This window comes from Phyllobates terribilis, unplaced genomic scaffold (genome assembly GCF_046119375.1).
Source record: "Phyllobates terribilis strain yellow unplaced genomic scaffold, ASM4611937v1 Scaffold_4__5_contigs__length_816908805, whole genome shotgun sequence".
Taxonomy (NCBI): Eukaryota; Metazoa; Chordata; class Amphibia; order Anura; family Dendrobatidae; genus Phyllobates; species Phyllobates terribilis.
In genome coordinates this window covers 120,695,871-120,710,532 of record NW_027362764.1, presented here as the reverse complement: position 1 = coordinate 120,710,532, position 14,662 = coordinate 120,695,871, and the positions used below count along the sequence as shown (strand labels likewise).

General features: G+C 40.0%; 1 protein-coding gene across 2 annotated transcripts in view; it reads left to right on the top strand.

Moving 5' to 3' along the window:
* The first annotated feature begins 548 nt into the window (after positions 1 to 548).
* DPP6 (dipeptidyl peptidase like 6) overlaps positions 549 to 14,662 on the top strand; it is a 2,068,973-nt gene continuing 2,054,859 nt past the window's right edge. For both annotated transcript variants that reach the window (XM_073677704.1, XM_073677702.1), the window contains exon 1: positions 549 to 732. In XM_073677704.1, the coding sequence (XP_073533805.1) occupies positions 682 to 732 (51 nt within the window). In that variant the 5' untranslated portion in view covers positions 549 to 681. The remainder of the gene's footprint in view (positions 733 to 14,662) is intronic.

The following is a 14,662-nucleotide window of genomic DNA, read 5'->3' as shown; positions in this document are numbered from 1 at the left end:
TTGTGTGAATTGACAGCATTTGATAAAACTTTCATAGGGGAGCAATAAGATACCGGATTAGTGTGTGAGTGCGAAGATCTTATAAAAAGCAGGGTCTTTTTATGTAACTCATGCTGTTTTTTTTTCTATTACATTTCTGTTTGGACCACAGAAGGAGTTGTCATTCTACATTAATGAGTTGTGCGTCCATAATATTTTACAATTTTTTTTAGAACTATTATATTCCATATGGAATAAAATCTAGCGTGTGGATTTGGGGGATGTGAAAATATTCTAAATAAATAAATATATATATATATATATTCAGATGTCATTCCGTACTATGCGGTTGTCATTCCTCGCTTTCCGCATGTAAATTTATCAGAAAGCAATCTTAGCAATTAGCCCTTGGAAGATGTGATCTGCAAGGATGTGATTTCTTGAGATCTACACGAATCTTGGTTGCCCTTTGGTTGTATTCAGTTGGCATTCCTTTTATCAAGCGGGAACTGTCATCCCTTTTTGTATGTCCCTCCTCAGTGAGGCTGATAACTCCCATTCAAAACCCCACAAGACAGAGAAGAGGAGGAGGAGGAGGAGGAGGTGGCCACCCAGTGCTACACAGCGTAGACATGTGAAATCATAAACAGGGAGCTGCTTCCTAAACTCGAATGGATTGAGAGAAAGACACACAGAGGCAACATGAAGGACAAGCCGATTATCAAAACGGTTAAAATGCAGGGCAACGTACTGGTAAGTGGAAGCTGCTGGGGCGTGGGGCAGAGCACTGCTGGGTACACAGCTGTCACACTCCCCTGGCACTGATGGTGGGGGTAACCTGCCCTGCAATGTATGGGGGGGGGAACTAGTCTACTACAAGTTTTACATCTGCTGCTGCTCTGTGGCTGGTTGCCTGATGTTTTCACCTGTTCCCTGTTGGCATCACCCGAGGAAGCACTGTGCTTTGTACCAGCTAGAGGTAGCTGGCGATAGACATCTGTACTAGATTATGCAGTCATGATCAGTGGCCAGAAAGCCGGGATTATGGATTATCCCTGGGGATAGCTCATCTTTGACCAATGATTTTTGGATTATCCGTTCACAGTTATTGGATTACACGGAGGTGGGGGGGGGGGGGGGGGATGCTGCCCCGCGAAAGGAGGGTTTTGCTCTTGGCGATGAAGGGGTTAACTTGTTTGCAGAAGTCTGTCGTATTCAATGGTACCACCACACAATCCTGTGTTAATGGCGCGCTAAACCTAAAGTAGATCTCTTTCTAAAGTAATCTTGCTCAGACACAGTATTTTGTCATTATTTTTTGGAGGGGGTCTAGCAGATCTAGCAGGTCCCGCCAGATGTCCTTAGCTGAATAATAATTATTATTATTATTATTATTAATTAAAAATGTCAGATATTGAGTTTGACTGTTTTTTGTTTTTTTTTAATTGTGTGCCATTACATAAGTCCGAGAGCACATCACCCCTCCTCCTTCCATAGAAAAATCATACAATTTAGTTTTGGGTATTAGATGGGATACGGTGTGTCATGTGCAGATTGAAAAACTTTTTGCCATAATGGTGCTTGGTGTATGAGTCAATCTTGATATTATATAAAGATCTGCTAATCTCATTCACAAATGTTTATACATGAACTCCTCATGGGGGCAGAGATTTTTATAAACTTTTTGTCAATCAACCCCTGAAAAATTGACAAAACTTTTTCTAAACTTTTTATCAGTCAACCCCTAAAATTTTTCAAAATTTTTTCTAAACTTTTTGTTCTTTCAACCCCTGAAAATGTACAATCACCCCATACAATCACCCCTAAGCAGTGTTTCTCATTTGCTGTATAGTAAGAAAAATAACTACACAACTAAGGGAGAGAACAGACATTGGGTTTAGTGTCTCCATTAACACAGGAAATAACAGTATTATTAGGACTCGGAAAACTTTTATTATACTTTCTTGGTGCATTAAAGGAAAATTGTCTCTTTGGTCAGTGCTTTGCTTTCCCTAAATGCTCTTTGAGGCATGTTCTTCACATCAGAACAGTCGATCTCTTCTTATAAATGATGCAAAGAGCAACTGTTTTATGTTCAGATGAGATCACATCTGCAATTTACTTCAAGCTGAAATTGGTCAATTCTGCCCTTTGTCTAATTATATGTAACCTGTGAACTGTGATGGTGTAATGTAATTCTAGAAATAGTGCGGGTGAAAATCATTTTATCATAGTTGATGAAGAGAAGCTGTCACAAAACAACTTCATTTGGCAGAGCTTATTCCCTTGATGCGGGAGTCCTAGTTACCACCACAGTACCAGTGCCAGCCTAGCAATAAAATCTTAGGACCTTGTAAAGCACTGACCTCTTAATCCGCTGCGCACAGTGGGGATTATGTATTGATGTTGGTTTTTGACAGAAGCTGCCAAAAATTGGCATTATTCCGATCTCAGTCCTGTATTTTGTAACGATGCCACCACTTAAGTAGTTGCCTCTTGTGCATTTACGCAATTTTTAATGACAAATTACTAGTATAATGAAATTATGCATGCCCTACTATCCAGTATGTTTGGACTGGCACCAGTACTGGTGGATGTAACTAATTGAAATATAAAAGGAAGTTTTACTTGGACACTTGTTTTCAAATTTAATGATGGTGTTATAAATCCTCAGCAACTACTGTGTTCTTGCTGGTTATCTACCAAGTATATATTGTCTGTATATAGTTGGTTCAAATCTTTTGTACTTTCAAACTATAAACTAATGTCTTTTCTGATGTCAGAATTAGGTCTGTTGTTGATCTGGGATATAAATTGTATAAGCTTTTAATTTTTTTTGGATAGGGATCTACTTAAATTGGGGCATCGACCACAAGGATAATCGGCTCTATGCCGACTATTGAATGCCAGATCTGGGTCACAGATTGATTGCCTACTTTAGATAATTGTGACGTATCCTGTGGATATGATCATACTATGATTTAAGATCAAATAGCTGGCAGCCAAAAAAAGGAAGTGACACCCATTTAGTTTTTTTATCCAATGCCAACGTCTTCCATTTGCCAATAGATGTAGACTGTGTATGTGCCATGAGTGTGTAGAGTAGGAGAACCTCTTTAAGAAGTCTACACAGTGGCTGGTAGACTTGATCTGCTTTATGATTGTTTGATAAAATGATCCCACTCAGTCATACAGTTGAATTGAGCACTAAAGCATGCAATTTATAGCCCCCCATTGTTGGGGCTATTTATTGATAGGTATAGCACTCACTGCATGCTGTAATTTAGAAGAGATTTGTCCTCAACGCTTTCATCAATTTCATTTTCTGGAACACTGCTATATTGGTTAATTCTGCAAAAGTTTTGGTGTACTTTTATGTGGGTTTTTTTTGGAGGGTGGGGACATTTTAAATACAATGTGCAGTTTGTATTGATTTGGCATATGTTGTATGTCATGTTTGCATTTAGGTATTTTCATTGTGGTCCTTTTCGTATGCCGTACATGTTTAAGATGTATCTACTATATAATCATTATATAGTATTTTTTTTAAGAACGGTTTCAGGCAAAAGGTAATTATACTGTTAACACTTGGCAGGCATGGTGTTAAAAGTTTCTGCTATTAAAACTTTGGTCCCTAAAAACAGACGACAGTGACAGGGACTGAGATGACCTCGGTGGTGACTGTGTAGATAGTTCTAAAGATCAGTTTATCGACTTTTGAGATGTCAATGTGGCAAACTGTTAGCACTTAGTGGTACATTACTTGGTACAAGTGCAAAAAGTTCAATTTGTCGTTAAGCATGACATAACTCTACAGGTATAAATGTACAATTACTGATCATTTAGTTAATTTAACATCCTGGGTAAAATATATATAATATGTAACTTGCACCCTTCAAGCTGATCCACTGCTCTGTAAACTCCAGAAACTTGAGTGACTTGTAAGCCTTTAATTCATGTCAAGTAAAGATAACCTCACTTTAATACATTCTTTCACCCTAACATCTTAAGCTTATTATGCTTTTATTCAACAGCCGGGTGCTTTTCGCAGTAACTTATTGAGTGTATGAAAAGAGAGATAATTAAATCTTTGCTTACTCAGTGGTTAGCTCCGTTGACTTGCATCGCTGAAGTCCTGGATTCGATCTGACCAAGTATAACCTCCGGCAGGAGTTTATATGTTCTTCTCGTGTTTATGAAGACATTTTCTGGATACGCCAGTTTCTTCCCACATCCAAGAAAAGTATTTTGGCCATGACTGAGATAGAAAAAAAAAGATTATGAACCCTATTAGGAGCGAGGACAATTTTTGTACTATATGACATAGTATGTCGACTCCAAATCCAAAGCATAAATATATCAAAGAGGAAAACTCTGGGCTTAATGGACATATTGTGTAATGCAAGGCTAGGGTGGTAGCATGAATTGAAAAAATTTCTCTGTAATGTACCATCTAATTCGGTTTTGCAGTATCATGTAAGAAGTAGTTGGTAGTAATAGGTTCCCCTTTAAATAAATCATTTCACTTGAACAGAAGTTTACTTATCTTTTTCTTACAACAAAGGAACAAAAATTCCCAGTGATTGCAAATGCATTAAGTTGCACTTTATGCTTGATGGTTATAGATTCATTGACAAGGCACAGTATGCTTGGCAGTGACAATTCACTAGTGGCAAGCAAATCTGTCGAAATCGAAATTGGCAATTTTCTTAAATATGGCAAGGGAATTACATTTACATCGAAGTTATTCAAAGCCTTTTGCTTTGTTGTCTTTCTAGACCTTTGAGCATAATAATCAAGGGGTGTAAAAAAAAATACTCACCTGTCTTACTGCTGCAACAGCCACCATCTATTCCTTCTCTCTCTCCGACCATTCTTTTCCTCTAGTGCAATGTCCTCTTCCCTCTATGTCGGGTCTTCCGCTGTTGACTAGGCCTATGAGGTCATGAGCTGTCACTTTACGAGGCCTAACCAGCTGGTCATGAAGTTAAAAACCTCCTCAGACCTTGAAGCCCTGCCACAGAGTGAATATGTCTGAACAAAAAAAAAGCCATACTGAGTGAAGGATTGGACAGTGGACTATGGGAGGACAGCTGAGGGGCAAGGTATTCGATTTTTTTCAACCCCTTTCCTGGCCTCTACAATTCAGCAAAATGGCATACAGCTACAATTTTGCTAAATCTGCAACAAGCAAATTGCTAAAAGTTTGGATTCAGAAGAATCCAAATTTAGGGGTAAAATCTGAAGCAAATTCAACTTGTTTCAAATTGATTTGCTCATCTCTACAGTTCACATTAAATGGCATAGAAGCTTGATAGTTGCTGTTCAGAATAAGTAGTGCTATATTCTTAGTGGTTGCAGTACACTGTAGGTGACACCCTTATGCTTGGTGGTTTCTAGTCTTAACACTTACTGATAAGGACACAGACAAAGTTTCACACCCAAACAATTCCAATGTTAACTTCAGAGTCAGTGTTACTTTCATGCAGACTGTCATGACTACATATAGTTTAACTTCAGTTTGAAATGCTGCATACATACAATACTCAGTCAGGGGGATAAGCTACAGCTGGCCCTAGTCCTTAGAGCCCTTTCATAACTGACCACAGCTATCAGTCCCATTCATTCCACTGCTCAAAATGATTGAATAGCTAGGGTCAACTCACAGGCCAGGGAGCAGACTTGCAATTGTAACACACTTGTCACTAGCCTGTCCAAGCCTGACGTCACACACAGTTCCTCCCAGGCCCAGTATTCCTGTTTTGTACATCCCAAAGCATTTTGGCTCCCTTATGGACTGACTTCTATCACAGTCTCAGATGATGCCCTAGAACTGATTGTATGCCCAGGCTGACTGCAAGCACTGCCCACATTAGTTCAGTCAGTGACAATAATGTCAAGTCTCACATGTGTATCACCAAATTCCACATTAAGTGATCAACTATTCATCTCCACAGGCTTCTTGTCATCCACTGTCTGGACTTCCAGCCCACTGACACTTTTTAAATTAAAACGCTCACTCCAACTAAACATATAGTATATCAAAACATGTAACATACACACCTTCCTTCCTCACAAAGTGCGTGGAGCCAATTCAATAAGTTGTTAATGCTAGGATTGTGGTGTAAAATCCTTTAATAAGTCGCAAAATTTTTGCACAACTTGGAACTATCGTGACTTTTGGTGTTTTCACTCCAGTCCCAGACAGGTACACCAATACATCAAATTCATGAACACTTACTCCCTGACTGGAGTACATTTCTGTAAGAGGACTCTTAATGAATTAGGTACATCTTACTCCCGTGGACCCATTGCTTAAGACTGTTGTGCACAACACCAGTCTTAATGAATCGTGGCCCATGAGTCTATCTCATACTGCAGCCCACTGTCATCACAGTTGTCCTTCTGTGCTATTGTCTGCCATATCCTTTGGTGCATCTTTAGAGACTTGAGATGGAACTTATTGAAAACATTCCACCACCAATATGTATTTCTGTAACAGTAGCACTCTTTACAAGCTCCTTTAAAACTCCCTCGATGTTGGGCTCCTTCTTTAGTAAGTGCTTCATGTGTCTAACCTATTTCTTTTCTCTGCTCAGTAACAGGGAACTTCTACCTGACATATAATTCAGTTACATACTGACTCACTTCCTGCAAACAGCTCATTAGTTTCTGCAATACAGCTTCCTGCAATCAGCTCCATAGTTTCTGCAATAAGAGTGACAAGACAATTCAACAGCAAACAAATGTACTATATGTATATAAATACAAATATTGGCATAGGTAGTAGTGCTTACCTATCTTACAATAGTCTTAGATTTGCCCAGAGTATCATTAAAAGGAATATGTCAGAATGATCCACCCACTCCCATGACTTGACTACCCAGCCAGTGAGCAGTCTGTCAAGCAGAGCAAGAGGGCTTGGTGAGGAATTGATTCCGGGAGGCAGGAGCTTAGGTAGTACTTTGACACTCCTAGAGCACTTAAACTTCATTAGCATACTAATTAAAACATTGACTTTTCAGTCAGGGAGTAACAGATTGCATCAGTAAAGGTGTGCATGATATTATCTTTCAGAGACTAACTACCATGACCATATAAACAGTCAGGGGAGGGGAAGGTAGATCTTTTTGACAGATTCCCTTTAAGGAACTTTAAGAAAAGCCTATTAATCAATTAGGGGTCATTTTAAAGGGATTGTCCAGGACATTTTATTTTTTAACTATGGGCCTAAAACCTAACAGGCAGGTAGTTGCTACCAGAGGCAATTACCTACCTGCTCAATGCAGCGGCAGCAATTCGGCTGCTCTACATTAACAATGCACTTCTTCCTTTTCTGGGCTGGTCTGTCGATGGGGCGTCATATTGATAGGCTCTTCTTTTTCAGGGCTGATCTGTCGATAGGGCGTCATATTGATTGATAGGCTCTCCCTTTTCTGGGCTGATCTGTCGATGGGGCGTCATACTGATTGATAGATGACTTCTCGCAGTGAGGCAGAAGGGAGTCGGCTGTCAATCAGCATGACATCATGCACCATCAAAAGAACAGAACTGATGAGAAGCCGGTGCTGTGTCAACGTAAGCCGCTGAATCACTGGCAGGAGCGATCTATGATCCGGTGGAGATCGCTGAGGGGCACACTAGGCTGGTAGTTACTATCTTTCTCTTCGGTCTTCAGCCCATAGTGAAAAAATGTTCTAGTTCTGGATAACCCCATTAAGGCTGGGGTCCCACTAGCATACGGCACCCGATGCGAGAGCATGGGATGCCATATGCTAATGACATTCGGCTCCTGTTCTGCTGCGAGCGGGAGCCAAATGTCAGTGCTCCGTGCTCCGATCCTCTCGATCACAGCACAGCTGCAGAGGGGACGGAGAAATCAATTTCTCCATCTCCTCTGTTGCCGGCGTCAGCGGGTATCGCACTGCACTCGGGTGTTATCCGAGTGCAGTGCGATGTTTCACACGCACCCATAGACTTATACGGGTGCATGCGATCCGATTTGAGGATACAATCACAGCATGCTGCGATTGTTTTTCGCATGCTGAATCGGCATGAGAAAATAATCGAAGATGTGCGCTGCCCCACAGGGTAACATTGGGGCGAGTGCAATCGGATTTTTTATCGGATTGCACTGGTCCTGTTGCATCGCAAGTGAGAGCGAACCCTATCATTGCAAACAGCTGTAATAAATGTACAGCTAAAATAATAATTTAAAAAAGAAATGTACCAATAAGGTGCCCAAAAAAAGAATTAGTACACTTTGTAAACTTTACATAACTTACAGTACAATCCAAAATTTAGAGAAATTAGACACATTTTTAATGACGAATTGCACAAGTAACTTTTGGACGTATTTTAGCCCAAATCTTATAACCTCTTGGCAGGTAATATTGGCTCAGGTATCACATTACCAAAATGTACACCATCTACTAATTCCAATTCTTAAAAATTTGATATTGACGGTGACAATAAAATATATACATTAATATTTATAATAAGTTAATATTGAGTACTATACCATGCCAGTTACAGTTCTCATGTGTTCCTATGACTTTCTTCTACATACACGACCACGGCTGATACAGTATTCCCTTAAGATGTATTATTAGTAATTGCCACTTATCTTGTCTGATACTAACGAAACGTCATCTGTGCTTCAGAAGTCCTAGTTATACAGAGAGGAAATCATATAACTGGAATCTAGTACATTTTGGAAGAATACATCAACATCAGTATTCAACAATATGTGATCATATTTCTGTATCAGCAGCTGAGATGTCCATCGGGATGGATAGACAGAACATGATGTGATTTATATTGACATATACATTTACTTAGAGGTAGCACTGTATCTTTAAGTAATATATTCAGCATCTGTCATCTCACTTTGGAGGGCTGATTTCCCTTTGGATTTCAATTCGGTATTCTCATCGAAGCTTATTACTTCATGGCTTCAATCTTGTATATTATTTTTCTGTTTATCTTCTCATTTTTTTTTGGCCTGAAACTCATTTCAAGAATCTGCTCTATCTGAACAGTCATACCTGTGGGATTCATTAGGTTATTCAAGTTATTTTTTTGTAGAGTCAAAGTTATTTGTCCTTCAGCTTCAGTACAGGAGGAGAACAATTTTTGAATGTCACTTGGGTGCAAAAACCGGGTCGTAAATTGAAGGAGCGCATTCTGTCTATTAAGACAGAATATCACAAGAAGGAAATTACTTTTCAGAATTTTTATTTTAGATTGCCATTTAAGATTAGAGAATGTTGTTCTTGTTACTTTTTAGGATGTGTAAAGTAGGATCGATTTTAAATTTACAAAAGTTATAGTGAAATAAGTTTTATCCGAAATGTTGCAGAAGGATACAGTGACTTTATTTTATCATAAACCCACCTGATCCTTATATCTCCTGATATCATCTATTGGGGGATAGTCGGGAGGCCACTAAACACATTAGATGGTCAGCCAACTCCCCTGAAATTGGCAGAATCAGCTGACTTTTATCTATTGTATATAAGGTCCTTAATGGGAATCTGTAACCAGATTTTTCTACCCCATCAGAGAGCAGCATGATGTAGGGGTCGAGTCTCTGATTCCAGCAATGTATCACTTACTCGGTTGCTTGCTGCAGTTTTTATAAAAAACACTGTTTTATCTGCTGTTCTCTGAATGCTGAGCCCTGTGTAACCCCGCCCACACCACTGATTGGCTGCTTTCTGTGTACACTGTGCATAGGCAGTAAGCTGCCAATCAGAGGTGTGGGTGGAGTTATAAGAGATCATGATGTAGAGGACTACATGGCAGCAGGTTTACTAGTCCTCTAGTGATAATTTCATGCTGATAAAATAGTGATTTATCAAACCTACAGCAAGCAGCCTATATTGCTGGAATCAGGGTCTCTGTTTCTACATTATGCTGCCCTTAGCTCAGATTAGGTGGCAAAAACCTGGTGATAGATTCTCTCTAAAGGTTATTAGAAGGCTTTTTATTTTAAATGAAGATACGAACAACTAACTGTTTATCAAAGACCACCTCCTTCTTCTAGAGCATCCATGTTGCATATCCCCCACATATTAGTTAATTGCTCTGGTAGATTACAATTCACAAGTAATTATGAGCCATGAAATTCATCAGTTCAGTCCATTAAATATGCAGTAATACATATTACTATTTGCCTTCTAAGATGGCATCTGACCAATTTATCTACAGGCTCCTCTTCATCTACAGGGGTTGCATATATGGCACCTTTGGCTTGTAACTTGGTAAACAAAATTAAAAAGTTTACTAATTAGAAGAAACTCTTGATTTTGTATTTGATTTTGATATTCTTGATTTAAGGGTAAATGGTGGGATTTTTGTTATATTCCAAACACAACATTGCGGGTTGTTATGAGACGTTCTCCAGACCGCTCTGTATTCGGATCCTGAGTAGCTGGTGCAGTATGCGCAGTATAATCCTGTAACATTACACATACATTAAATGTGACTTCACTTTGGTTGTACCTGCTTATTTTATGTGTGCCATTTATTATATACACAGTTTTTTACAACAAATTCCATTAGCTTCAGAAACTCTTAACAAGAACTAGTCGTTTTTTATGTTGGTCTTATATTTATAGCAGCATAGTATTTGGATCTCCCTTGTTCTTGTTAAAATAAGTTTCCCTGATGTATCTTTATTACAAATCACTAAATATATAATGGGTGCCAATGTTTTATTATACTGGCTAAGACCTAAAAACTCAACGCGTATTATGTTTAGCTTCTTCTCTAGTGCTCTCTCAGTCATCAGACATAGGACCTGATTCATCAAGACTGGAGCTGTTCACGCCCGTCTTGATGTGGGGAGACCGGAGCTGTTCATGCTGGTCTTGATGCGGGGAGACTGGAGCTATTCATACCCGTCTTGATGCGGGGAGACCGGAGCTGTTCATGCTGGTCTTGATGTGGGGAGACCGGAGCTGTTCATGCTGGTCTTGATGCGGGGAGACCGGAGCTGTTCATGCTGGTCTTGATGCGTGGAGACCGGAGCTGTTCATGCTGGTCTTGATGCGAGGAGACCAGAGCTGTTCATGCCGGTCTTGACGCAGGGAGACCGGAGCTGTTCATGCTGGTCTTGATGCGGGGAGACTGGAGCTGTTCATGCTGGTCTTGATGCGGGGAGACCGGAGCTGTTCATGCTGGTCTTGATGCAGGGAGACCGGAGCTGTTCATGCTGGTCTTGATGCGAGGAGACTGGAGCTGTTCATGTCGGTCTTGACGCGGGGAGACCGGAGCTGTTCATGCTGGTCTTGATGTGGGTAGACCGGAGTTGTTCATGCCGGTCTTGATGCGGGGAGACCGGAGATGTTCATGCTGGTCTTGATGCGGGGGGGTTGTAGTCAGACACTCCTGACTCTTTAACAGTTGCACACCTCTTAATTAGTGTTGAGCGAGTATGTTCTATTAACCCTTTCGCCGAGTACGCTCAGGCCGAGCTCCGAGTATTTATAGCTGCTTGGTGATATGGTTGAATCGCTCCCGTTCTTATACATTCCTCACATGTAATAAAGCTGTCAAACAGTCGCAAATCATGCACACGGGAGCGATTCAAACATATCACCGAGCAGCTGTAAATACTCGGAGCTCGGCCCGAGCATACTCGGACAGAACATACTCGCTCAACACTACTCTTAATGAATCAGGAGCGTCTGACAAGTGACGTGCACCTCAGTGTGCACCTCGCCACAAATCTTACATCAGTCCCTGCTGGAGTAAGACTTATGGAGTAAGGAGCGCTGCCGCTCATCATGAATTTGAAGAGTGGAGGTCACCATGCCTTCTACCGTCCTAACTCAGCCCACTTTGTAAGAGCTGGGCAAAAATGATGTAAAAAAATGCCAAAAGTTGCACAATTTTCACACAGCCTCAAGTTGCACCAAAATTTTGCAAGTTTTCAAAGGTTTTCATTTAAAAGCTGTGATGAAACAGGTCCCAAATTTTATTTTAAGCATTTTGGAAAGGCAAAGGCCGTTTACAATGTCTAATGGTTTCGGATGATACACATCTATCTTGTGTATTGTGGGTTCTGATTCCTTCCCCTGGGTTCAGTGCTCTCACTTGTGCTCCACATCTGGTTTTGAAAGTTGCCCAGTATGGATTAATGATATTATCTCCCTAGGCCCATTTAAGGTCCAATAAGACACGCACCTGTGTCTTGGGATTGAGACTCTAGCCCTATGTTTGGTGTGCTCTGCCGTCTGTGTTTGTTGTGTTTGAACTTGCATTCATCCCTGCTGGATTCCACTTTATCTATCCTATTACTCCTGATATTGAGATATTGCTGGTTGTCCAAGTCCTTAAAGTTCCACGTGTCCTCGAGGAAGCTGCACCAATGCCCAGGGTCCCTGTGCCCACCCAGACCTGAGGCTTCGTGAATCAACTTCACTTGGTGAGCCTGACATCGGAGACCCATACTTTCAGGAAAAATACAAATTTCTATCTGAATGATAGTTCTGAAAGTAAATTTATGAAAAATACAGGGAGTAAAAGAAACAATGATGAGACATAAATACTTTAGGATTGTATATAAGTCAGTCAAATGTGAAATGAATATTTGTGCAGAGGAAAGGCTCATCTTTTAAGCTTTACAACATAGGTTTCCATTCATCCAAGAACCTATTATCTTAAAAAATGTCCTACTGGCCCCTACTTGTGTTATTTTCTATTGATGTCTATGAAAGTTCCTTCTAGTCAGCTTAAAGTCAACTTGGCTCATCCAGTAGTCAGTCCTTCTCCTGAAAACTATGATTTTGTCTATACCTGGCATGTATGGCTTTGCAGCTTGTCTCTAGAGAGCCACTGGAATCCATCTGCATGAAGAAAGAACAGAATAAAACACATGGATCATTTCTCCATTCACGCTCAATAAACTCTGTACTGCATCACGTTTCTTTAAAACATGTGGCACATTCTTACAGGTACAGAGCAACCAAGTACAAGGAGAATAGCATTCACGTGTGATTTGTTTTTTATTTTCAATTTAATGTGTAAAATGCAATGATGGTGTCTACTGTATGTTATGACATTGGTATAAAAATTGTAGAAGAAACAGTTGCACCATTTCAGGGTTAAAAATAGCAACAATTAATAAAGAGGTATTTTATTGAGAAACAGCACCACTTTTGTATATCGGCAATGTCCTGTATTGCAACTTACTCTTATCCACCTAAATCAATAATTTCTTTTGGGTTGGTTTTGAAAATAATCTGTAACAGTCTTAGGTCTGGACATATTAAAAACTCAGAATGTCTTGTACTTCACAACTTCAATTTTGGATCAATTCCGACAGAAGTGATAACTTTTAAAGTTGGAAATAAATGACTCATCAATACAATCTATTTATAACTAAAGGACCATAAAATCCATTCTGTTATATCAAACAAATCAGTTTTACTTCCCGTTTTTTTATTCTTTTTTTTTTTTATTTTGTATCATTATGTTTCAATTTCCCTGGTCTGTAAAACACTTGATAATGATAAATTGTTCTTTCATTTGTTGCTTTCACTGGAATTACAGAATACGATAAGAATGTGATATGTTGGCAGATTGTAATGGTACCTCATAGTTTAGACTGAAGAGATAGACATAAGTCATGTTTTTCAATGGGTTTTAATTAAAAAACAACATTCGATTAAGGAATGATGTTCAAAATGTGGTTGTTTCAGAATTCAAAGTGAGGGCTGCCCTCTATAGCTAAATGTGGCCCCTCCAAAGATTAGCTATGACTGGTGGGTCTGACTTTACTGGAGCGTGACCTACCTAAAGGAACCTGTCACCAGGTTTTCCCCATATAAAGTAAGGCCAGCATCTGTAAGACCTCATTCTAGAATGCTGCATATATCGTCAATGTGCTGTACACAACAAAAAAAAAAAGCTTTTATTGTACTCACCTTCGGTCGGATGTGCATTGCTGGTCTTGATCCGGCTCCACCTCTCAACTTACGGACACCGTCCTCCTTCTTGCTTCATGTGGTTGATGCGTCCTACGTCATCCACACAGTGTCCTCCATTGTGCTCCAAGTGTATTTCTCTCTACTCTGTTGAGGGTGGAGTAAAGTGTTGTAGTGCGCATGCTCCGGCGCTCCTTGGACTTTCACTGCGCATGCGCATTACAGTACTTTGCTCTGCCTACAGCAGAGCAGAGAGAGATACGCCTGTGCCAGAGTGCAATGAAGGATGCTGTGTGGATGACGTAGGGTGCATCATCAACACAAAGCAAGAAGAGAGGACAGTGAGCAAGAAGAGAGGAGGCGCCGGATCAAGACCAGTGACCAGTGATCAATCCCCTATTTTATATGGGAAAAACCTGGTGACAGGTTCCTTTTAAGCAGTTGCTTATATCTCTGGCTGAAATTAAGACTGGAATAGAGTTCCCCTGTATGTTATTAATATGCCCTAATAGAATGGGACGGGAATCATCCTGATCAGAGATACATTAAATACATTACCCTTGTGACTGCTCTTATGTAGCTCAATAGTCACATAGTTACATAAGTTGAAAAAAGACACAGGTCCATCAAGATCAACCTTTCTTAACCAATTATAGGTTAGCTGTTACTAAATAATTTCTAACTCACAATTCTATTAGTCATTAGATAAACCACCACCCAATTTTTAAATGCTTCTATAGTGTCTGCCA